Consider the following 25,625-nt stretch of genomic DNA (forward strand, 5'->3'; position numbering starts at 1 on the left):
AGGTCCTAAAAGTCCTCCAACAACGCTTAAATTCGTAAATTTTCGTAGAATTATGAAATAAATTGGCAAGGTACGGCGTCATACCACAGACTTGCCCACTAGCGCCTGTGGGGGTTTCCGAAATCTCAAGTCGAGGAGGTCGTGGGATAATGATGTCGCCCAGCCAGGCAGCCAGCCAGACTCAGCCAGCCAGGCAGACCACCCCCTCGACATCAACTAAGCAAGGGACGCGAGCAGAGCGGCCACCACCACGGTACAATATCTCCCACCTGCGACAGTCCAAGATGCACTGATGCCGTCTCGGAGATGTACATGATCTTGCCGTCCGGGGCCACGACGAAGATGAATCCGTCCAGCGTCTGGAAGCAGCAAAAAGGCTTGTTAGTGTCGCTGCACTGCATAAAGTGTTCGGCCTGTTCTGCAATTACGTTGTAATTGCATTTGTCGAAACTCACCTGCAGCAAGTGCGACCCGAGCTCCTTGATGCACGACTCCCGGGGGTTGACGGGGCAAGGTGCGGCCCCCCACGCGTCACCGAGTCCTGCAAACGGAAGGTCACCGTTGAAGAGACACAACCAATTCGATGGCTCCAAAGAGCAAAAAGACCACATTTTGGAGATGGGTCTTTGCTCTTTGGGCTCGTCCTGATATGTTTATCTGGTTTCACACAATTTGCAAAGTGCGGATGGAATCAAGATGGAATGGCGAGTGGTTTTGAGCTTGACACCCGTCGCCAACACCTTCACAATAACAACGTTTGTGATTGTCTCACGCGGCATGTCAGCTGGTTATGCCGACACAAGTCCCCTCGAAGATCGAAAACGCCCGATCGACTGATCTAATTGATTTGTTTTATAAAACCGGCCGGCATCTGACAAGTGTCCTACAAGATGACGCGTCTGCACCCTCCTTCCCACAGTGCCATGCGGGCGCCCCCTCCTTCAGCACCCTCACTTTGTAGGTGAGGCCCGGGGCCGCCACGCTGCGGGTCGAACGGTGAAAAGGCAAGACAAGGCCGACGGGTCCCTCCGTCGTCCTTCCCCGATTACACTGATTCAAACTGATTTAGATAGCGCAGAGGAGAGAGAGCAGCGCGCGCGCGCGGATCGGCGCGGACCACGAGTTATTGTTTTGCGCCTTTCCAGCGACCCGATCGATCGTCATTATCGATACTATCGAGGACACGTTCGGCGGTCGAGAGGGTGCGGGGCAGTGCGGGGCAGTGCAGGGTACGGCGGTGGTTGTTGGGGGAGGGGGCCAGAAAGCATCAAGCAGGGACGTCATGTCCATGTCCGTGAACTCTCCCGAATCCAAGATGCTACTACTTGGCCAAGTTCACACAGGTGCATGCTAGGCTCGGACAGTGCAGGCTTACAGTAACCCTTCTTGACCGTCAAAATGACCTATGCTTTCTGGACCAGGAACGCGCAGACGAACGGAACGGTCACCCCACACACCCAGTTTGTGCCTGACGCGTCCGGTGCGGTGTCGTCTATGGGTGTCGTAGAGCGTCGCCTTGTACGGCAGGGCAGCGGTTCCGAGGGTCGTTGTCGTCGCTCTGTCTCTCTCGCACCTATACGGGACGCCCCTTCAGTGCGAGAGAGACAGTGCGAGTCTTGGAATCGGTCTGCAGGGCGTTGGAGGTGTGACAAACAAGTCTACTGCGGGCGGCTAGGCGGCGATACCGTCCAGATATGGCATCGTGACGGGTCGTGACCACGCGACCGCGCCACGAGCACGGCGTCCACGGCGTCCACGGGGCCGTGACCCCCAGAAGCGTGCTCGGCACGGTGCTCTGCACGCCCTGCCAGCAGGCCGACCCCGAAATGGCGGTCGCTTTCGTCACTCTGTCCCTCTCGCACTCACGGCGCGTCCCGCGGGGGTGCGAGAGAGACAGAGGGAGCAAACGGCCGACGGCCACGGCTGCAACACGAGCGCGACGCGCCGCGGACGGCGCGGTGCAGCACATGTAGGGCATGTCTGTGCAGACACTTAGTGCAGGCACAACGGCGCGCACGTGCCGGCATAACAAGCAAAGGCACTGGAAAAACAAAATTTAAAGTGAAAATTTTGCCAATTGCGTAACAAATCCCGACTAAATTTGTCGTGCATAAGTACCGCCGTAGTCGACCCAGACTCCTCGGCAAAGTTTTCGCAGCCCCTTCGGAGGTGCTTTTCCTTCGGGACAGTTTCCGCCACTGTAAACTTTGCCCGTCCAGATTTGCTTGCTCGCCTTCCTCTTGCCTGACCGCAGTTGCAAAGGGGGTGGGGTCGGGCCGGTCTGGGGGCAGGGGGGTGAGTGCCAGGCCGTTAGAACACCGTCTTGCCCACGTCTTGCCAGTCACCCCCACCCCCACCCCCTGCAGGCCACCGCGGCACCCCTCCCTTAGGGAAGGTCGTCGTGCCATCACCAGCGTCACGTACGCGGTGACCAGGCACGCGCCGCACCACGGTCGGCACGCTCTGTCTCTCTCGCACCCTGCGGGACGCCCCACGAGAGTGAGAGAGACGGAGCGATCGCTCTGCTGTTGCGTCACGCGCCGTCATAAGATCAGCTGAGCGGCGCAGACTGATTCCGAGAGTCGTTTTCGTCGCTCTGTCTCTCTTGACAGTGTGGGAGAGGGCTCCCTTCCATTATTGCAACAAAAACGGGGCGTACGGCCGAAGGGGCCCTTATGGTGTCGTGCCAGCGTTCAACGTCCCGGGCCTCACGACTAACCAACCATCACTTGCGCAAATTTTCCTCGAATTCGTCCCCTTGAATTTATCTGGACTAGGGGCGGCGGTGTGCATCTACTACACCTGGAATCCCGCTTCCAGGTTGGGGGCCGTGAGCGTGTACCGTTGTCGGAACGCATCTCCCCCCCCCTCCCCTTTTCCTCCCCCTCCCCGTCCCCATTGTGACGCCGTCCGTGTCCCGGCATGTATTAGCGCGCAGTTGAACCAGGGAGCCAGCAGACCCAGCAGCAGGGAACAGCGAACCAGGGAACGACCACCACGTGGAGGACGCCTCCAGACGCCTCCAGCCACTTCCAGCTCCAGCCAGTGGCGGAGCGAGAGGCGGCCTTTCGGGAGGGCTCAGTAGCACTTTCCCTTTTCTAACAGGGGCAGCTCCAGAGTCGCTAAACTGGACTCGGACAGAGCGTGTGACCCCACCGATGGATTCCTCGTTCGGAGAGCAATCCATTGGTGGGGTCACACGTTCGGTTCGAGTCCTGTTTAGCGACTCTGGAGCTCAAAACGCGTCCGGGACTTTGACCGCCCGCCGGTCTTCCGGCCCACTGTGGCTTCACCCAGCGGCTAGGTGTTCCTTCGGTATGAGAAATGGCGGGGCACTCACCGTCGGGGAAGACGTGCCGCATCTTGAGGTAGGACGTGGTGAGCCTGATGACGGAGGCCTTGTCCAGCTGCGAGGTGATGGCGGCGGGCAGCGGCAGCAGCTTGGCCAGCTCCAGGAACTCGGCATTCTCCTTCTCTCTCCGACTGCGGGCGGCATTCTTGCTCTTTTCCTTCATGGCTCAGCGGCCTGCGGGACAGAAGGGGCGGTCATGAGCCACACCGCCACACTGCGGGCACTTCGAACAGCGCGAGAGAGACAGAGCGACGAAAACGACTCCCGCAGGGTTAGCAGTGGAAGTGAATTGGCGCGCTACCACTCCGCCCAACCCTTTGCCTTTGCTCTTTCTCACTCGACGGCCTAATCCGGAGTGCGGGAGTCGTTTTCGTCGCTCTGTCTCTCTCGCGCTCATGGGGCGTCCGGTGTGGGTGCGAGAGAGACAGAGCGACGGACACGAATCTCGGGATCAGTCGCTGCACTGTACAGGGTGTGGGGCGGGGCGGGGAAGAGTGGAGCGAGGAGTGACGAAGGGTGGCAAAGGGTGGAAGCGGCAATGGGGAAGGGGGGGGGGAGGGGCCGCTCCCGGATTGGCCGCGACGCCTCTCCTCGGCGCGGCGACGCATGCAAATGATGCAAATGGCGCAGGAAGCAAGCGCGGCAGTGGGCCAGAAGACCGGCGTCAGCGGCTGAAATTCTTGAAGCGTTTTGAGCTCCAGAGTCGCCAAACAGGACTCGAAGCGAGCGTGTGACCCCACCAATGGACTCCCCGTTCGGAGAGCAATCCATTGGTAGGGTCACACGTTCGGTTCGAGTCTTATTTAGCGACTCTGGAGCTCAAAACGCGTCTAGAGTAAGGATGGCGAATGTGCCTCCGCAGTCCGAAATTCCGGAAATTCGTGAGGCATGTTCGGGGTTTTCCCCGCTGCTCCCTTCATCGTCGTCATCAGCATCTCGACATCGCTCTTTCCCCGCCGCAGTGCGCCACACGGCGCTTAGCATCTCATGCATATGCCGGGCCCGCCTGCAAGGGGCCCTAGTCCTCCTTGCCGCTCTCAAAATGTCACTCTCGAGCTGCTCGCTTTCAGGACCGCGGCTGTGCACTGTTGAAAAACTAGGGGACGGAGTGCAGGTCCCGAGGCGATGCAGCGCGTTGCACCGCGTTGCAGTGTGGGCGCGCTCGGTGCGTCGCTGCAGATTCCGCGCTCCATTGACTCACGGCTGACTCACGGCGCGGCGTCACCTTCCGTTCCAAAGTTCGAACAAACTCGGACCGAACCTGCCCGACCTGCCCTACGCCAGCGCGACGGCGCCTTCCGGACGCGTCCCTTTTGACGCGTCGCTCTGTCTCTCTCGCGCCCGCCCGGCGCGCCCCATGAGTGCGAGAGAGACAGAGCGACGAAAACGACTCAGTCTGCAGCATGGCCGAGCATGGCGCCGTCGCGAGGGGTGGCGCCGCGCCGCCGCGGACGCAGCCAGACACGCGAGACGCGACGCGGCGGCAAGCGAAAACGACGCGAATCCGCGGACGTCAGCGCGCCCCGCCCCGCCCCGCCCCGCTCAGACGGCCGGAATGCTGCAGTCAGGGCCGTTCGAACGGCGAGGGCAAGCGACGCCAAAAGTGATATAAAACCGCACGCTGAGGTCAAGAGTGCGACGCGCGACACAAACAAGCACTGCGGGGCGCAGGTCGCAGAGTCCCTCTCGCACTCGTGGGGCGTCCCTCCCTCCGTGAAAGTGCGAGAGAGAGAGAGAGAGAGAGAGAGAGAGAGAGAGAGAGAGAGAAGTAGAGAAGCCACCTGACTCTGGATCGCCCCCAGCGTCCAGAGAAGGGGAAGCCCGCCGTTAGAACGGCAGCCCAGATCGTTCAGCACAAGGTTAAAGGCGGAAGAAGTCCACTTTGAAAAGCGAAAAACCGAAATTGTGCCTTACGGTGGTGGGCTGCACCAACACACCTGCATGGTGGACGATATTTTCTCCATGCAGAAGAAAATTCGATAAGTAATTTTGAAAGGTGAAGAACCCTTCGTAAACTCAATCCAAGTGCCCACCCACCCCGATCATCATCATCAACAACAACAACAAGTCCGTTGCCGCCAGCGAGCATCATCCTGCAGGACGAATTCCGCCAAGTCCCCGGGCAGACGGCCAGACGGGCAGTCAGCTGCTCGTCGTCGCCAACGGCACGCCACTGGCGGCAACGGCACGGTCACAACCGGTCACATCGACAGCACTGACCTACCTCAGCTCATCCCCCGCGTCGGCGGCCTCGGCGGCCTCGGCCCCGAGCTCGGCACGCCGGGCACGCTGGGCACGCACACGAACGTGCCCGCGGCGCCTCACGGCCCCACGGCCTCACCGCCTCGCGGGTTCAAGTCCAGGCCGGAAACGTGCCGGAAGCAGGGGCAGTCTTCTTAGCGCGTCCCACGGCGCCGGGGCGGGGCGGGGCGCGGCGGGCAACCCGTGCCGTAACAATTATTATTTGTGAACACGCGCACGGCCCGTCCCGTCGTCCTGCCGCAGCGGTGCTGGTCGCTGGGGGTGGAGTGGGGTTAATCGCCCGGCCCGAGTGATCACGCACGAACTTGTTGAACGTACTCCGCGGCGTGGCGTGGCGTGGCGGCGTGGCGGTGCGCGGGCGTGCTTCTCCGCGCCGCCGTACGGACTGACTGACGGCGGCAGCCTCGCGGGCTGGCGGTGGCTGGCGGGCACGCAGCGCCGTCGCCTCCCATTCTCACCTGGAGGGAGACAGGGAGGCGCGGTGACCCCGCCCACCGCCTCGGCCGCAGCGGCAGCAGCAGCATCACCGCGAGGCAGCCACTGCACCGCGGCCAGCATTCCGTCGCTCTGTCTCTCTCGCACCTGTGCGGGACGCCCCGAGAGTGCGACAGAGACAGAGCGACGACTCTGCAGCACGGCCCGCCAGGTAGCAAGTGCCTGCCGGCCCTGCCGGCGTGAACGGCCTTCCCCTTCCTCCTCGTCGTCGTCCTCGTCGTCTCCCTGGATTCCCACGCGGCGAACGCGGCGGCCACCCCCACTCCGGGTCGTCGTCTTTGAATGGCAGGCTGATGACTCCGAGGAGTCGCCACTGTCTCTCTCTCGCGTGGCGCGTCCCCTACAGGTGCGAGAGAGACAGTGCCGGAGCACGGCTGGGGATTAGGGAAAGTCGGGGGAAAGGACATTCTGCTGCTGCTGCTGCAGTGGACGCCAGCGCAGACAAGAAGGCACCAAGGCACACGCCAAAGAAATTTACAGCCCCCTGCATTGGCATTGCCGTGGCGTGAGAACGGCCCGGACGCCGTCCCGTCGCTCTGTCTCTCTCGCACCCGACGGGCTGCCTCACGAGTGCGAGGGAGACAGAGTGTCAAAACGGTGTGGTGAGCTGCGAGCTCAGGTGCAGCCAGCGCGGCGTCGTCACCCTGCGGCCCCAAATGGGGTCGGGGGAGGGTGGGGGGGGGGGGGGAGTTCAGCAAGGGGGGAGTCCGGTACTCGGCACTGCGCAGAGGAAAGGAAGTTTCCACCCCCTTGCGAAACGAGCACTAAAAACAATAAAAATAAAAAGACCCTGCCAAAATTTTATCCTGAATCGCGCGCTCTGAGTGAAGGAGCAGGCAGAAGAGCCAAGGATGCGTTCCTCGTCCATCCATACTCCATACTCTCGCCCCCTCTGCCCTCGCCGTGGATTATCCCGAGACAAAGCAGCAGGACTCTTCACGGAATCAATGAAGGCAGTCGAGAAAAAATGGGCAAAACCGTGTCTCCATGGTGGCACTCCAGTGTGCAGCACTCGGTGGGCACAGTGTAGCCACCGCTTCCACAGGTCCACAGATGAACGAAGCGCCCAGTGTATCGGAAGGCGGGGCAGGGCGCAGCAAGTACACTGCCCGGCACACTGTCGCGTTTGTTTCCACAGTACAGTACGTGCCACGTCGTTCGTTGGGATTGTATACGATCGATCGGCTGTGCCCAGGCGTAATTGGAGTGACACAAACATTGCGACGAAGGGAGATGATTCACATTCAGACGAATGTGACGTCACATTTCTCGATTCAGCCAGCAAGCGAGCCAAGCCAGCCAGCAGCCAGGCGAAGGGGAAGGAGCGGAATGGCGAAGATTTTCCGGGGCTGACTTCGTAACTTCACCTCTAAAACTCAAGGCCTGCCTCAAAGATATTTTGTCTAATTTCTTTCATCTCTGTATGGAGAAAAATCCTCGCCAGGATGGTGCGGCCTCTCACTGTAAGACACTTAGAGTGTAGGCAGACTGGCTGGCAGCCCGGGCTTCCCCACGCGAGCAGGGCGACACGGAAGGACCTCTTCTCCCGAGAAGGCCCAGAGATGAACGGAAGGCCTCCTCGCCCTCCGCTTCCCTCGCCCTCATCACCGTCCTCATCACCTGTCTCTCTCGCTCTCATGGGGCGTCCCAGGGGCGCGAGAGAGACAGAGCGGCGAAACGCTGCGAGTGTATACGCAGGTGTGCAAATTTTTAACTGAAAGTAACACACAGTGCCGTGGCATTTTTGAAGCCGGTTTGCGAGGGCTTCGCAAGGGACGCTCGAACCAGTGAACTTCCCCGCGGGGCTGGCCAGCCGGCCAGACGGCGCGCGGCCTAGTTTCCAGCAACTGCAGTGATTCCTCATGCCGCCGCGTTCCGCCGCGAGGGTTGCCTCCGAGAGGGTTGCCGACGCGCCCCTCCCCGTGGCGAGGACGCGCGCCGGCATTGGTGGCGGGGCTTAGCAGGCGGCCAGGGGTGGGGTGGGTGCCACACTGTGTGCCACACTGTGTGCCACAGGCAGGGAGCCGCGCGGCCGCGCGCGGAGGCCGAGGGTGGCCTAGGCGTGAATCCTGCATTGTTTGGTTCCAAATTATCACACAGCCTCCCCCTCCCCCTCCCATCTCTCCCGTGGTATTGACAATGGGCCCCGCGCGGCCCCCGTCGATTTTTTGGGTGTGCTTCGCAGTTTCTTTGCTCCAGCTGCATCGCGATTTGAACACTTTGGGGGTGTTTTTTTCCAGGATAAGGGCTGACTTTCGCGAACGTTCGATCTGGGCGGTTTCGTCGCTCTGTCCGCCACTGGCCCATTTCGCGCCTGCGAGGAACCATAGGACTGCATAGCAGTTTCAATTGTAGCGGGGTCTCGGACCACCTGACAGACTTACAGTGACCCACAAAAAATGGGCAATTGGAGGGGGGGTTGGCATGCCTGGAATGCCGCGGCGCTCTATGGGCCGCTCTGCTTCGCTCTGCTGGATTCTTGCACGTAGAGCGCGGTCACGTGGTGTAGGGCGGGAGGGGCGGCCGGTGCATCCCCCTCCCACTCCCCTCCCCTCCGCCGCCCCCGCGGGGGTTCCAGGTTTGAAGGTCCGCGGGGGGGTCGTCATCACACCTGGAACGTGCCCACGGAGAGGGCAGCCGGATTTAAAGCCCTTCTCTCTCGCTCTCTCTCTCTCTATATTTCTCGCTCTCTGTGTCTCTCGATATGGGTGCCGCGGGACGGGACGGGTAGAGAGACAAAGAGGGAGGAAGAGAGAGAGACAGAGAGGCAGCGGTCCCAGGTGCGATATCGACCCCACAGCGGCCCCGCCATTGATCACTTGGCCGCTGGAGCGCTGGAGCGACGGACAGGTGGTTGGGTGAATCACCTCCACGCCCGCGGAGGCACGTACGGGCCTCTCTCTCTCTCTCTCTCTCTCTCCTCTCTCTCTCTCTCTCTCTCTCTCTCTCTCTCTCTCTCTCTCCCTTTCTAGCACACGCAGAAACACCCGCACTGTAAGGGCCCCTTCTCTCTCACACACGCCCACACTAAGGCCCCCCTCCTCTCCCTCTCTCTCACACACACCCACACTGTACGGGCCACGAACCCCTGACACACTCACACACACCAAAACACTCTGCAGTACTGTTTGAGACCCATAACCCCCCCCCCCTCACACCAACCCACTCGGTGTGGCGTGTCCGTTGTGTCCGTCTGACCGCGTGTCACTACACCGTGCTACTCCTGGGCGGTGTTGAGCCGCGGCAGCAACATGTGTTCGAGGCGCTTCGTGGCTCTTGGACCTGCACCAAGAAACGAACCCCCGTGCGCCCTCTAGATTCTACAACTCTAAATTTCTCCTGTTTGACGTCGTCTTCTACCGCTGTATATGCCTGCGGGGCCCGGCGGGGGCCCGCGGCTCTTGCGGTCGGAGACGGGTTGCGTTTGTTGTCCCTGCGTGTGTTCGGACCTGTCACGCTTTGCAAGGGGTTGAGGCTGGGTTTATGTTTTGCCACTCTTGTGACGCGGGACGCGGGGCTGTGTGGGGCCGAGTCGGGCCGGGTAAACACGGGAGTGATACGCACACAGACACGGACACACACACACCTAATGTGTTTTGGTGGCGCACGAAGGACCGGACGGCGCGTGGGAACCAGCCAACGCGCAGCGCAGGTAATCCTTGCATTGCAACTGACCACACCCCGCGTCCGCCGCGTCCGCCGCGTCCGCCGCGTCGAAGTGAATCCCTTGGCCGGAATAACCTGTCGCACTCCCACACTGCTGCCCTTCCGCCGTCGTCGGGCACAACACTGTGTCTGCCCGAAACTAAAACACGCGCCCAAATGGCGTCTCACACAGAATTCGCTGAGCCGAAGCCTTCCTGGGAAAGCAGTCTGCTTCTCTGCTTCGCGCTTCGCCACGCCGAGCAAGGCTGTGGTGCAAGACCGCGAGGCGCGGGGGAGGGGAGGGGGGTCAGTTCCATGCGCGATATTGTGGTTTGTTGGGAAGTGCAGTGGCAAGGCTTGACCAAGGGCTGCGGAAGGCGTTTCTATTTTCTGCCGACACAACTCCCTTGCAACGCGCTGCAGAGCTGCAACGGCCTCAGCCCACTGCACCGCTGGCACTGCTGCCCTGATACTCGCACCGCCACGGAACGCCCCATGAGTGTGAGACATGCTGTTCCAGATAGGGAGTTCGCCGAAAAGCGCAGCCCTGAGAACTAATTATCCGTGTAGTAAGCGCTGTGAACAGACATGCAGAACAGGCGTCATAGAACGAAGGCAGTACAGAAGCATTCATGGAATTCAACGTCAACATTTTTTTTCGGGGTCGACTAATCGACTTGAGCACCGACAGGTGAAACTTGGTTCAGTGCACTGCGCACTGCACTGCTCACGCCTCAGCGCGTCGCCCTGTCTCTCTCGCACTCATGGGGCGCCCCGTAGGAGTGCGAGAGAGACAGACTTCTCTCCGGAATGGCTCGGCTGGCCGTGCGGCGCCACGCCACGCCGCGCTGCAGACTCATTCCGAGAGTCGCTTTCGTCGCTCTGTCTCTCTCGCACCCGCACGGGCGGCTCAGTGAGTGCGAGAGAGACAGAGCGACGGCGCCACGCCGCGCTGTCGCTGCGCTTTTGGAAGTCGCGGACGTGTCCCGCGAGTCGCGAGGCGGCAAAACGAAGAAACGTGCCCTATCCTCCGGAAGCCTGTTGCACCTCGGTGCAACTATGTCCAGTGCACACTGTGAAAAGTGTGAAAAGTTGTCACCGCTCAAACTGACCTCGCGCGCGGACGAGGTTCCGCGAGTCGCCGCGAGATGGCGCTGCGCGCGCCGAGCCGCCCCACGCTCGCGGTGGCGACCTAGGTTAGCGTTGTAACTAGTTTGTAAGGTTAGGTTGAACTCCTTTTTAAAAAGGCACCAGATCAATACAACGCATAGTGACACATGAAGAAACAAAGCATATTTTCCCCACGCCGTACGTGTCGTCCACCGCCCAGGAAACCCTAAATTAAAACACGCTATTCTCTAGAGTTTTTGAGACTAACACGGCCATATTCTTACTCTCTACCGCTGAGCCATGTTACTCGAGGGCGTCGCGGGTGAGATAGGAGTTTTTGTTTGGTCGCGGGTCTCTAGAGGCGCGCGCCGCCCCGAGCCGCCCCGACCGCACCGCCGCTGCACTGCGAGACTGCACTGCGGGACTGCAGCGGCAGGGGCGTGCCTCGAGCCCAAAACATGCCCCGCCTTATATTTAGTCGCTTTTAGGCAGAGATGTGGCTTTTCCACGCTAGGGAAAGTGACGCGCGCTCCAAACTGAAAGAGAAGGCGGTGACGAAAAAAAAATTTCTGCGTTTTCTCAGAGTCATATATTAGGAGTGGCAATCCCGATTAAATCCTACTTCAAAAATAATCCACCCCAGAAAAAGATTTTCCACAGACCTATTTTTTAAACACTGGGCTCCACTGGTCGCGGTCTTCAGCTTCTCAAAAATGTCTGGAACTCCGCGTCTCTTTGTATATTTTCACTGTAGCCCCAGACGCATTAAAACAATAACCAAACAAACTCGTGATCGTAACGGCGGTGGAATTTGTTTTTCTTTCGGCAGAGTGTTATGTACGCGCGATGGCGTCCCAACCCGAACCAACCCACGGCCCGACCCACAGGGACCCACAGCGGGACCACCCCGCAAGAATGTCGTGTGTGTGTGTCTGTGTGTCTGTGTACGCATGTGAGTGAGTATTTCCGCTCCCGTGAGCTCCAATGGGAGCGTCCGTGGTGGTGGGGGTGTGGAGAGGAGCCCTCTTGGAGCACGCTTCACAAAGCAGCAGCGTAACATTGAATGGAGAGGCACCCCAGGCAGGCCATGGTGGCGGCAGTGGCCATGCAGCCAATAAAGAAAGCGTTTTATCGTGGCCTGACAAGGCGGTTTAAACTCAAACCGGATGGAGGCGATGAGAGACCGCCCATTCGCTTTACGGACGGCCATCGTCCAGGATCACGACGACGAGAGGAGGGGTGGCTCGCCGTCGCTGCCAGCGCGGCTGCGAATGGGAGACAAATTGTTGGGGGCTGGCTTTGAAATGCACCCTAAATTTAGAAAAAAATAGTTTCTGGAACCGAGATTATACAGCAGCGAGTGAAATTTATTTTGAATGAATGAATGAATGAATGAATGAATGAATGAATGAATGAATGAATGAATGAATGAATGAATGAATGAATGAATGAATGAATGAATGAATGAATGAATGAATGAATGAATGAACATGACGGTTGAAAATATTTTGCAGAAGACGCAGCAGGGTACTGGGGATTGAGGTGGCCGTCGTCGCCCTTGGGCACAGCTTGGACGAGATGGCACCGCGGCAAACACAACTTGCACCATACGCTGCGCTGCGCTCGTTCATCCGCTGCCTAATCCACCGATATTCTTGCAGCATTACCAGAACAAACAGACGGACGCGCGCCCACTTGTCCGCTACACTGGTGCGGCGCACCCTCCACGGCTCTGTCCCTCTCGCACACTCGCGGCGTTCCGTGGGAGTGCGAGAGAGACAGAGCAACGATGTGGGCCTGCACTGTGAACGGATATTCAGCCGGATTCAGTCTGCCGCGAGTGATTCGCCGGTCTGTCTCTGTCCCACTCGCTGGACCTCTGAGAGTGCGAGAGAGACAGAGCGACATCCTCCGAATGGCTCATCGGCTGCAGTGCTGCGAGAGACCCATGCGGACACATGCCCGAGTTCCTGATTGCATACTCTTCACCGCGCCATGTTAGTGTACTCGTCGTTCTCCAGTTCCGCGGCGCGCTGTTTGTCCAGGGCGTCCGGGCCGTGGCGGGCCGGGGCATGCAGTGTGGGGCGGGGCGGGGCGGGCTCGCTACTACACTGTACACATCCCATTACCGCTAATCCGGCGGGCAAGGCGCGGCCAACGCGGAGGATTAAGAGGGTTGCGGGACAAATTCGCCTCCTTTATGGCCCCAATCTCTTCATCCTCGTGAATACCAATTAATTCTTTTTCGTTTTTTCCTCCCTCCTTTTTTGCCGTGAGCGCCGCCGCTTTGGCGCGCGCGGCCTGGATAGGCCTCCATGGAGGCGCCTGGAGGTCGCGGCGTGACGCCGAGACGCGTGTCAATCAATGAGTCTAGTTGGTATTTCAATAAAAATTCCTCCGGCGTGTGTCATGCGTGCTTTACGACAACGCCTCAAAGGGACACTGAGGAGGGGGAGGGGGTCGGTATGTGGGTACGTACGCGCCCCACCGCAGCACAGTGGGCCTGAACACCGGTGGAGGCGGACAAAACTCCAGAGTCGCTGGAGCTCAAACCGCGTCTAGAGTTTTGTCCGCCCCAAGAGAGGGAAAGAGAGCGAGGCGACGACACATGCCGCACCATATGACTCCCGAGAGAGGCACACGCCGGTCGCCGAATTTATGGTTCGGGGCTGCTAATCTCGTCTAGCAAGCCGAGCGATTCGGAAATCGGTTTGTCGCTCTGTCTCCCTCGCACCTCATGAGCGGCACGACGTGCACTACGTCCTGCAGTCCTACAGTGCGCACGCACTTTATCGTCGCAGGGCGGCGGACACGGGACGGCAAGGACAAGGGCACGGGGGCTGCCTGCGAATAGCGTCGCCAGTCGCACTATCCGCACGCAGCCTCGGTGCGTTGCACGCCACGCCGCGCCACGGCTACGCCAAGCCCCACGGGCCGTACGATGGAGCGTGGCAGCGGCGCACAAATTGATTTGACCCTTTCCACTTTTACTGGTCATAAAGGCTCTGTCTGTGTGTCTGTGTGTCTGCGTGTAAGTTATGTTTGTGTGTGAGAGTGAGTGAGTGAGTGAGTGAGTGAGTGAGTGAGTGAGTGAGTGAGTGAGTGAGTGAGTGAGTGAGTGAGTGAGTGAGTGAGTGAGTGAGTGAGTGAGTGAGTGAGTGAGTGAGAGCGAGTGAGAGTGTCGATCAGTCAATCAGTTTACATAAAAGCTCCTGATTAAAAGCTCAAAGCTACGCACAGAGTTCGTCGTCATCGGCTTTTGACGTCGCCTGTCCGGGTAGGGGGGGGGGGGAGAGAACAGGGGGCAGGAGGGGTTGGGCGGGGGTACACTTACTCTCGTGTCCCCCGCTGCAGGGGCGTCGTCATGTCGTGTATTTGCACACACGCACACGAGCAAAAAAACGCGCTTAAGACACCCCCTCCCCCCCACATGAACACATGAACACAGGCACACACACACACAAGAGGCAGCAAAAGTGACCGACGCGACGTCAGTACAGGCGCAGGCGATCGGTGGGCAAGCCCATAGCGTCGGCGGCCTCAACATTACAGTACGCGGAATGATTATTGAAGAAAGGAACAGTTTTTGCCCACCATAAAAATGAAAGCAAAACCGTAAAATAAAAAGTGAAGGATTGTCTGCGCAGAATGCCGAATGTGGCCGGCATGGCTGGGGATGGCTCGGGGCCGTGGGAGCGGAGCAGGGCGGCGCGGCCAAACCGGCGAGCCAGCCAATGCAAATTGGTGATCCGTACCGGCATTTTTATTGTCTCTCTTTCACCCACAGAACGGCAGGGCAGGCAGTGCGCGGACAACGGGCCGCCCGGGCCAGACAGCGTGGTGCCGGACCAGGGGGGGGGGGGGGGCACCCTGGGAAGGACGAGCGGATCGAAGACGCCACCGATTTGGCGGCGCGCTTCGCCTCGCTTCGCCTTGCCGGGGGGCGGCCAAGGCACGGCCAAGGCAGGGCCAAGGCGTAGCGGACCAAAAGTGTGAAAGGCACAGCAGTAAAATAAAAAGGGGACGGGGAGGGCCCTTCACGTGGCTCATTATTTGGGCGTCTTTATTGAGTCCACTGCTCAGGCCCACAGGCCCACAGGCCCAGAGGCCAAAAGGCCCCATTGGCGCGAGCGACGGCGTGCCTCGGGGACTGTCAACCCGACTGCATCGAATCTGGACCAACCTTCGAGCCCTTCCACCCGGAACCTCGCACCTTCGGCCTTGAACCGCCAGCCCTCCGTTCGACCCTCAAACCCTGAGCCTCGAGCCCCGCGCGCCACCAAGCTCGCCACCCCCTCCACTCCCCCGCCCGGCGTGACTCACACCTGCAAGAATCTCGTAACGTCAAATTGGGGTTCGCGCCGAAGGGCCAGCGGCAGGCAGGCAGCGGCTGTAAACAGCGCCTTTTCGCACGTCGCCGCATTGGCCGCACTGCAGCGCCGAGACTAAAAGCCAACAATTCCTTCCTTGTTCCGTCTACCACCGTCTACCGCTGCCGAGACCCAGAGGTTGTAAAACGCTTTTGTTTCCGCTTCATATTACTATTGCCGTTTCCGTGGCCAGGACCAGAGGTGCTGCTTTCCCACGCAGACAGACAGACAGACAGACAGACAGACAGACAGACAGACAGACAGACAGACACACAGGTATTGAGGCAGACGCGGAGGCACCTGCAGTTTGCAGCAACGTCACCGTAGCCTATCTGTCCAGCAGCTCGGCTCTGGCCATTCTGGCCATTTTCGATTTCGAGGCCACCAAAAGTCGACCCCATTGTAAAGGCTGGGAGTTTGCAACCCCTAGCATGAACATGAACAAAGACACCAAAGTGCACTCCGTGACTTACTATACTTGAAAGCTAAGGGCCAAATTTGAGAGAGGTCCTTACCGAACAGTTATACAAAATTTCCAAAAATGCTTTTACGTACACTGTGGAATGTGTCAAGGTCGGGTGTCCCGTGAATGCATGACGGAAATTGGCACACTGAGCACCCCGACTTACTTGTTACATTGGCCTGGGTATCCACGGTGAGCACGGTGAGTCATTGGATTCACTCATTGAATTCACTCCTTAGATTCACTTCTTTGTATGCACTCGTTGAAGTCATTGGATTCACCCATTGAATTCACTCCTTGGATTCACTTTTTGGATGCACTCGTTGAAGTCGGTTTCACTCATTGCATTTCACTCATGACATTCACTTCTTTGAATTCACTCCTTGAATTCACTCCGCCGGGTCACTGTTGTCACTGTAATCCGCTCCAACCGTCCACGCGGCGTGCCCGAGGCGTGCTGCGCCCTGCACTGTATGCGGTCCTCTCGCTACGGCCCTCCCCACCAGACTGCAGGCTGGCTGGGCTGAGGCCATGGCTGAGGCTCGGTCCTCACGGTCCCCGGTCACCGAGCCAGCATGGCCCGCAGCATGCGTGCGCTGCGTGCGTGTGACGGGGCTGTGACAGGGCGGCCGGGGTGCATCTCTCTGTCCCTCTCGCACTCACGGTGGGGCGAGGTCTTTGGTCGAGGAGGTCTAGCAAATCCCTTCCAGATGATGCGGCACTCCCAGCAAGCACGGCAACGTACGGCAACAGTCAGTCGCGCGAGCTGGTCTTTCCGGCAGGCTCGGACTGGCCCCCAAAAGGTCCCAGCGGATAAGACCGCAAAAGGCCCCCGATCATCATTATGTTTTTACCCTTCATGACCAACTTTGTGAGGCTACCGCTCCCAAACTAGTTGCGGTCAATAGCCTTCCCGATACAGGGCATGAAAGAGTAGGGTCTTAAGGATACTAGGACGTCGAGGGAGGCCTTTTACGGCGACTAGATTGGACACAGTGGCCACCCAAAATCAGCAAAATCAGCAAATTTCCGAGATTCGACAACTTTTTGACCAACTTGGTCGGAAAGTCGTTGCGGTCAAAGCCAAAATTGTTGTGGTCAAGGTCTTCCCGATACAGGGCACGAAAGAGTAGGGTCTTAAGAATACTAGGACGTCGAGGGGGCCTTTTACGGCAACTAGATTGGACACAGTGGCCACCCAAAGTCAGCAAAATCAGCAAATTTCTGAGATTCGACCACTTTTTGACCAACTTGGTCGGAAAATCGTTGCGGTCAAAGCCAAAATCGTTGTGGTCAACGTCTTCCCGATACAGGGCATGAAACAGTAGGTTCTTAAGAATACTAGGACGTCGAGGGAGGCCTTTTACGGCAACTAGATTGGACACAGTGGCTACCCAAAGTCAGTAAAATCAGCAAATTTCCGAGATTCGACCACTTTTTGACCAACTTGGTCGGAAAATCGTTGCCCTAAGAGTGCAAGAGTGACAGAGTGACGAAAACGCCCACTCTCAGAATGAGTGTGCCGAATCGAGAAGGCAGAGAAGGGTTGAACTGTTATGACGCGTTGCGTCGCAGGTGGGCACGCTTTGCCGCTTTCCATTTACACGGCTTACTTAACACGGCTATAATGTGTGATGCGTTTCCGATGAATTTATAGTGGGGAGGGCTTTGACGCACGCCGTGCACGCCGTGTCCGAGGGCCAGGGGCAAGAGGTGGGGGGGGGGGGGGGGGGGGACCCCCGCGGTGCCGGCACGCGCGTGCCTCGGCGCGCCGCACAAAAGCGCGCCGTCTCATGTCTCTGTCTCTCTCGCACCCCTCCGGAACGGCGCACGAGTGCGAGAGAGACGGAGAGCTCGCGAGTTCGGGTTAGGCTTGCTTCGGCCTGCAGCGCACACTGATTCCGAAGGGTTTGTCTCGTTCGTTCGCCGTGTCTCTCTCGCACTCGTGGGTCTTCCCGCGGGGGTGCGAGAGAGACGGAGCCGCCACACGCCGCCAATTTGGCCGTGCAGCGAGTGCATCGCCACGGCGATGTCCCCCCGTTCCCTCATTAGCGGATAACAAAGGCGCGGCACAGTAGGCCGAATTCCAGATGCTTTCTTTCACCCCACTTCGGCAATTTGGCAGAAAAAATTTTCTCACGGTGGCGCGGGTGGGGGTGGGGGTGCGCGGAAAAAAGTGAAGGCTGACTGACTTGTCGGACTTGTCACGTCAAGGGCGTTTTGGCGCTTTTTATAGCGGCCGTGGCCCCGTGCCTACCTTGGCCTGCGCGCGCACCTGCCGGAGCGATTCCGAGCGGACCGTCGCTCTGTCTCTCTCGCACTCATGGGGCGTCCCGTGCCGGTGCGAGAGAGACAGAGCGACCGGCTGACAGGGCCGACAGAGACACCGTGCTGCGAGGCATGGCCAGCCAGGCACTCCAGGCGCGGCGAGAGGGGCGCGTCGAATGTGGACGTTCTCAACGCACTGGAACACTCGGACACACGGGTCAAGCGAGGACCGACGACTCGCCCGAGTGTTGTCCAGACTGTGACCCCATATATTGCAAGTAAATAGAGTACACTCCCAAGGAAGGCGATTGTAAAAATCTTTTAGTTTGGTTACAACTGCTGGTCGACCGATTTTACAGCGCGGGGCGTGTGTTCGAATCCCCAAATCGACCCCTTTTATTCCCATAAAGGCGAAGCGTGTGGCTGTGGCTCTCCAAAATGTTCGGGGGGGGGAGGGTGTCGCTCTGTTTTGGGTCATTAGGCCCGGCACTCTAGAAAATAAAACGCCGGGAAATAGAAAGGCGGCGACAGAATGGAAAAAGGAAAAGTGTAAACAGCCACGCGGGGGGAGGAAAGGGGGGGGGGAATCTGTTGCATGTGCGATGCCGGGCTGCGCGGCCTAACCCCTCAGAGGTGCCGGAAAGAGCGGCAACCAACCATGAGAGACTAATTTGTCGTTGACACACGAGAAACACGACACCCGACGGCGAGGAGCTGTCATTTTACGATTTTCTCGCCTCGCGCGCCCCTCTTAGGGGCCGACTGTGCCCCCTGACTCCCCCCCCTCCCTTTTCCGACTGGGGGTCACTCATTTGGGTGCCCTTGGAATCGGAAATCGACCCCCCGTACCACGTCGTTCCCAAAGCAGCCCATTTTCCGTTCGTTTCCCCTTTCCGAATTTGGTCCGCTTGTATAGTCTGGGAGAAAAGGGAGGGGGTCCCTAAATGAGGCAGGGAGAAAGGGGAAGGGGTGAAAGGGAACTGGGCAGCCGGGCAGCCGGCAGGGCAATGGGCTGTGGCACTTTCGTGCTTTTATTGTGTGTGGCCCTTTTGTTTAGTCGCCGGAGTCAAACTGTCTGGCGAGGGGGCAACACACTCACACCCACACATGCACGCTCACACACACACACACACACACACACAGGCGCACACACACAGGCGCACACGTGTCACGTCACCTACCCAGTCTGACTGAACTGACGTATTCAAAGCGGACCGGCACGACACACCGTGAGAGTAGGCGCGTCGCGTTCCAAATTTTCTTATTTTTTCTAGTTTTGTTGTTGTTGGTTTTTCCTCTGTGGGACTACAGCTGGCCCGTGGTCAAGGTGCGAGAGCGACAGGGCGACAGAGCGACGCAACGCGGAGGATGCGACAGGAAGATGCGACGGCGGCCACACTGTCGCTGTCTCTCTCGCACCCTCACGAGATGCCCCATGAGTGCGAGAGAGACAGAGAGCGGCCCGCAGCACCCTTTGCCCTGCCTCGGCCACGCCCGCCCCGTCCGGTTCGGCAACACCCCATCGGCCCGACCGCAACATCCTGTGAGGCGGCCCTGGTCCTTTGCCACCCCCGTGCCGAGGGGCGGGGCGGGGCGGGGCGGGGCGGGGCGGGGCGGGGCGGGGCGGGGCGGGGCGGGGCGGCAGGCGGCTCCGGACGTCTCAAAGGTCACTTCCGCGGGGCCTTGACGCTCCGACTGGCGAGGCGAGTTTCACTTTCGACCCCCAATCAGTCGAGCGATTCCGCCGGCCGCACTCCTCGCTCTGTCTCTCTCGCACTCACGGGGTGCGCCGTGAGGGTGCGAGAGAGACTGGCACGCCTTCTTACCGTGAGTGTCCTTCGAGTTGGTCGGCGTCTGAGGATCCATACGGCCGAAGCGGAGGACAGCTTCCGGTCAGTATCCAACCTGCGGGGAAACATCACAATGCATCAAAACTATTGGTCAGACGAAACAGACGTGAAAATAACAATGACACTCTCAGAAAAAGCTTTGAAAAAATTGTCGCTTTGATGAAACGGCGTACGTAGCATCAATACGATTGATTCGGTTGACTCAACTGAATTTTCATGACGAGACAATTTTTCAATCGAACATTGATTCTTTTTCGACGTTTGAAAGGTTTAGAGACTCTGCAAACCAATGGGTCGTCTCGCAAGGGTGCGAGAGAGACAGAGCGACGAAAGCAGTGCTCGGCATCAGTCTGCTGCACTGCGCTGCACGCGGCCACTTCGCGCGGTGCGTAATCGGAGCAAACTTTCAAGTGTTGTCGCAGCGCGCGTGGCTGGCGGGGCAGCGCAGCGCGCCAGCCGGACCGAGCGGACCGGTGCCTCATGGTAAAATGGGTTTTGAAATGTTTGCAGAGCCGCGCCACGCCGCGAGGGGTGGCAGTTGTTTACACCCCCTCCCCCACCCCTCCGCGCACACCGAAATGAGCATCATACATCAAGCGCCCACGGCCAACAAATCTCGCAAGCAGCGCAGACATCGTGGAGCCCGCACTCGGAACGTGGACGAGCAAGCGACGGCCTCTGGGCACAGTGCTGAGCGACGAATTTTTCATCTGCTGAACTGCCGCTCCCTCCGGATTTTTCATATTTTTGAGGGGTGTTTTGTTTTGCTGACCGCTGGCTATCCAATTTGACGGGCTTCTTTGATACGACGCTAATTGCCAGCAAAAATCATTTTCTTGAATGTTTTGTTTCGTCGAGAAGAGTTGTCTTGATTTAAAACAAGTTTTTTTCAATAACTCAAGTCTCGTTTTCTTTTGCGGAGTGATACGGTTTGAAAAACGATTAGGTCCTGGAGGCAAGGGTCAAGTAAATGTGGCGAGTGGAAAAGGGGAGGGGGGCAAGCACTGCGGCTCCCGCCACCTCCTCCCTCCCTTCCTGCACAAATAAACAGTGGGCGCGGGTGAGGCAGTTTGTGTTCAAAACACGCGCTAAGCCGGCTCTGTTTTAACAGCGAAGAGGAGGCGGCGCATCGAAGTGATGGGGGCCCAGAGGTGAAGAGAAGAAGAGTCCTGCCCATTTTTCAGTTTCATGGAATGGAAATTAATTAACTAAACCTGCTGCCAGCGTGTGGTGAGACCCGTCGTCTGTTCCCTTTTTAGCAGCGCACATTATTTTGTTTTTAACATTGTATTTTTACACACCGAACTCCAAACGGGAGCAGTACCAACGACTGAAACGTGACAGAATCCTCCCCCATCTGTCTCCTTTTTCCCCCTTTGAGGCAGTGTAGCGGAAAAGAGAGATTTCCAGACGAGACTGCCAAGATAAATCTGGAGCAGGAATACCTTCCGGATGCCATGATACGCATGAGAGGCCTTCTGTAAAAATGCTCCTTTTTTCTATTGGTACACGGTTTAAACAAAACAACACTCCGAGAGCACACTCAGAAATTTTTTGAAAAAATCTGGTCATTAATTTGAGATGAGAATCACATTGGGAGGCACATTGGGTTCGAACAGGTCTCTGGAGGCATACGGTACCGGCACTGCTCTCCCACATTGCTAGAGGTACCCGTATGGGGTTCGTACCTGGAAAGGTGTCTGAGGTTCAGATGCAGGTACTTCCGAGAAGCCACTGCGCCGTAAACTGGCAAAGGCTTTGTCGCATTGGTTCCGTTCCTTCCCGTCGCCGGGCGTCGCCGGGCGTCGCCGGGTCCAGGGTACGTTCGTAAAGCCGTGAGCCATAAAGACTGCACGTTTTTTCGCAGACGCTCCCTCGCGCTCCCTAGCCAGCGCCTCGGAGAGTACGCACTCTCTCGTCGCCTTCGCTGCCAGCACTGCAGTGCATTGATTGAAAATAATTGATTACCTAGGGTGTAAAAGTGCAGTTATCGCGCAAGCTCGTCCGATTTCAGTTTGTGTAAAATTACAGTGTTATAACCAACAGTGACGGCCCACTCACTCCGCTTCTTCACGGCTGAGTGATCATGTCCAAGCTAAAACTGACGCAACTCCGCAAAGTCGGCAAAAAATATTTTCGCGGTGTAGTGCTGCTGCTGCGACACCAAGGCCAGGCAGTGTGGGAGTGGGTACCCTACCCTCCTCTGTGAGCGTGAGCACCCGGACTCGGCCGCCGCTGCCTCAGCATGTCAACAAACATGCGACACCCGTCACCTGCTGGGGGTCGCGGGGAAACAGGGCGGCCTCTGCAGTAACCCTTCGCGGGCCAGCAGATTGATTCAGAGAGTCGTTCTCTTCGCTCTGTCTCTCTCGCACCTGTACGGGACGTCCCATGAGTGTGCGAGAGAGACGGAGCGACGAAAACTACTCTAGCTTGCAGCACCCCATGGTGCTGTGAGGCGCCCCCATCGTTTAGGTCTCCTTGTGAACCGGGACAGTCGTCGCGTCTGCAACCCACTTCTGTTGTTTCAAGTTTTCGAAATGCCCCACCTTGCCTCACGCTGCCGCCTGTTGTGTGCTCCGCCACACGATCGAGATGCTGAGCCCAAACAAATTGTGCGGAACTGTGTCAGTCGGATAAAAACTGGTCGATTCAGCATGGCAAGCGTGGCTGTGCAACTTCTCGCATTTCCTCCAGCTGGCTGCTGTGGCGCCCGGCGTCCACGTCGTGCACGTGCAGGCCGGGGGCCGTCCCTAAACACGGGAACCGCTCCCGTTGGCGCTCCCGGCGCAGCCACCGCTCTGTCTCTCTCGCACTCGTGGGGCGTTCAGTACAGGTGCGAGAGAGACAGAGCGACGCGCGGCGCCACGTGCAGCATGCAGGACAATCAATAGGAGCAGGAGGCCGCCACCACACCGCCTTCCATCCCGCATCCGGGCGCCGCGCATGCGCACGCCAACCACACTGGTAGAACTCAAGCGTACTTTTACGCCTTTCTTCAAGCGTAGTAGAACTCCCGCCTATCTAAATGCATGGGAGAATTTCTTCTCTACGCTTGACTTCAAGCGTAAAGTCTTCAAGCGAAGTTGTATGCTTGAATGAAGCATACAACTACGCTCTAGTTTTACCAGTGCACGCCGCTCTCGAAGCGCGTCAAAAAGAGGACGTTTTCGTGAAGAAAGAGCGCTCTCAGATTTACACGCGTCTCGCGTCCCTCTGCTCCTCCTCCTCGCTCCCACTCTACATTCACTTTCGCTCGCCAAAGTCGGAGTCCGAGCGGCAAACTCGACGGAAAAAGCGACCCTATGCCCGACTGAACTGCCACACAGTCCCGGGCAGAAATACGTGACGAAATATTTGTCGAGCTCATTTGCGAGCCGAGGGATCTGGGAGGACGTATAGGGTTGCGCCCTGGACATGGACACGGACATGGACATGCAGAGCTTGGCGAATCCCTGAACTCACTTGGCGAAAAACGTGTTCGGTCCCAGGCAAAGGGCGAGCGCTCGCGCCTGGATGCTCTGTAAAGCCAACTGTTTACATTGAGAAAATGTTGGAAACATTGAATTTTTCATCACACCCTAATGGACAATTCTTTTCGTGACTCGACTTTAAAATTTTGTAACAATTGTTACTCTTGGCAAAGTTGCCAAACAAGCAACAACAAAATTCCTGCGCCTACGTAAGTCCTTACCCAACATGCTAATATATTTTCTAGGAGAACTGGAGTTAGGTGAAGTGGGCCAGTCCGTCCGAATCCCGCGGGAGCAGGGAAACAAGAATGAAGTGAGCCTCACCGCCCCTCACCCAAACGACACACTCTTTCTCTTTCGGAAACTCGAGCCGGTCTTGAGCCGCTTGATGGCCGGGCTCTCGCCATTGGCTTAAAACTAATGAATCGACGCGATGAAAGGATTCCATGACGGCGCAGAACGGCGGTGCGGGGCGAGGCGGCGGGGCGGCCAGGGGACCAAGGGGAGTGGAGTGTCGCCCGGCCGGGCCGTAAGCTACGGCCTGGCATCGTAAACGGACAAAGGAAAACAAGCACACGCTTGTGTCATGCCCGGGGCGGGGCGGGGCGGGGCGGGGGGCGAAAGGTGGAGATGGGGCGGAAGGGAAGGGCGTTCGTTAAACGGGCAGTGCGGCTAAAGGCCCCGTGAACAAGAGGCCGCGAAGGACTCGGAGTGTCAAAGAGACAAAACAGAGCCGCAAAGAATTTGGTTTCTGGAATGAAAGACTGCCGAGCCCACGGGCTGCAGGAAGTCGCGGCGGCTTGTGCCACTGCTTTAAAGTTTGTGCGTCAAACTAACCTTACAATTAGGCAAAGAAATTTTATGTGTATGCAAAAGAGTTTTAAGAATTTACTAACTCATTCTTCGTGGGACAATAAACTGAATAGTGTATATTTGCATGCAGACCCACGACTCATTTTTGGCTTGTGATGTGCGCCTCCATACTATGGTGATGCTATGCGGCTGCCCCTGGAAAGTGGCTTCGTGGGGATGCAGGGCTGGGCTGCCTGGCACGTCGCCGTGGAGCAGAGGGTGGCGGTGCCCTGGCGGTGCCCTGGCTGCCCTTATTGGCACGATAAGGCCCGGAGCAGACGGCGCTATAGCAGCCCGATGCCGCACAGTGCTCTCGCCGCTTGTCTCTCTCGCACCGTGGGGCGTCCCGTGGGGATGGGTGCGAGGGAGACAGGGTGACGAAAGCGCTGTTCGGAATCTGAATACACCGACGGCGCGCCGCCCGACACTGGCTCTGCATGGCGGGGTAGAGATAGGGGTGCTACTAGGCAGCACGACCCCGGGGCGCTCGAGGTCGTGGAGGTCGTGGAGGCCGTGGGGGCCGTGGAGGCCGTGGGGGCCGTGGAGGCCGTGGGGGCCGTGGAGGCCGTGGGGGCCGTGGGGGTTGTGATGGTTCGCAAACCGAGTCGCCGGACAGAGGTTCAAGCTTCGAGGGGCAGTCGCCCTCTGCATAATCCTTTAGACCCACGACGACCCGAGGTCTGTCGGGGTCTGTCAGACTCCCTGGACTCCCTGGACTCACCTCGGCTAGTATCCTATAGTCCCAGCGGCATTGGCACGCTGTGCTGCCGGCGTGAGCGGCGCCATGCGCGTGGTCGGCCCAATTCCGTTTGCACTCACACACACACACACACACGCACACACTGCACTGCACAACACGACACGGAAACACCTGCACTGGCCGGGACTGTCTGCGACGCACTCTCGCGGACTCGCGGACCGTACCGGCGCCGCACACATGCGAAGTGCGGTGCCCTGGCTTTGGCCCTGGCGCTGCCTCGCGGGTCGCGACGGTCGCGACGGGCTTGTGGCTTGTGCGCTGCAGCGCGGCTCGGTACGGCGCGGCGACCCAGGCGGCGCGGCGACCCAACGCGTCGCTTCGTCCTCTCGCTGCCCTCGGCGGACGGGGACGTCTGTGGATTGGACCAGACCCAGACCCACACCGCACGCCGCCCCGCTAAATCTGGCCTCCCCGCGCCGCCCCACGCCCTGCCGGCCCTGCCCTGCCGCGCCGGCCTCCCACCAGTGTGGTGGTGACGCCCTTCCCCGCCCACCGCCCCTCCCCCTCTCCGCCCGGGCGCTGTGTGCAGGGATTGCGTGTTATTATTATGTCCGGAGGCATGGAGTGAGTGAGTGTACAGCCGGTGGCGCTCCGGGGCCGTATTAAACGGATTATCGTATTACGGGGACATTAGCTGCATTAGCCGTGCAGCGGGTTGGGCCCCAATGCCCTTGCAGTGACGACAAACTGTTTCGCGCCAACGTTGAATGAGTTGCGAGCCGAAA

At 58.7% G+C, this 25,625-nt stretch overlaps 2 protein-coding genes across 2 annotated transcripts in view; one reads left to right on the forward strand and one right to left on the reverse strand.

Annotated features, from left to right (window-relative positions):
• Positions 1 to 25,149, reverse strand: part of LOC117652766 (single-minded homolog 2) — a 32,162-nt gene extending 7,013 nt beyond the window's left edge. The window contains exons 1-5 of the mRNA XM_034397859.1: positions 24,862 to 25,149; positions 19,792 to 19,870; positions 3,341 to 3,526; positions 456 to 541; positions 270 to 359 (exon numbers count right to left, since the gene is read on the reverse strand). Of these exons, the coding sequence (XP_034253750.1) occupies positions 270 to 359; positions 456 to 541; positions 3,341 to 3,515 (351 nt within the window). The 5' untranslated portion in view covers positions 3,516 to 3,526; positions 19,792 to 19,870; positions 24,862 to 25,149. The remainder of the gene's footprint in view (positions 1 to 269; positions 360 to 455; positions 542 to 3,340; positions 3,527 to 19,791; positions 19,871 to 24,861) is intronic.
• Positions 25,150 to 25,459: 310 nt separating this feature from the next.
• LOC117652767 (fibril-forming collagen alpha chain-like) overlaps positions 25,460 to 25,625 on the forward strand; it is a 2,976-nt gene continuing 2,810 nt past the window's right edge. The window contains exon 1 of the mRNA XM_034397860.1: positions 25,460 to 25,464. Coding sequence (XP_034253751.1) covers positions 25,460 to 25,464 — 5 coding nt within the window. The remainder of the gene's footprint in view (positions 25,465 to 25,625) is intronic.

Source organism: Thrips palmi, unplaced genomic scaffold (assembly GCF_012932325.1).
Source record: "Thrips palmi isolate BJ-2018 unplaced genomic scaffold, TpBJ-2018v1 HiC_scaffold_7, whole genome shotgun sequence".
Lineage (NCBI taxonomy): Eukaryota > Metazoa > Arthropoda > Insecta > Thysanoptera > Thripidae > Thrips > Thrips palmi.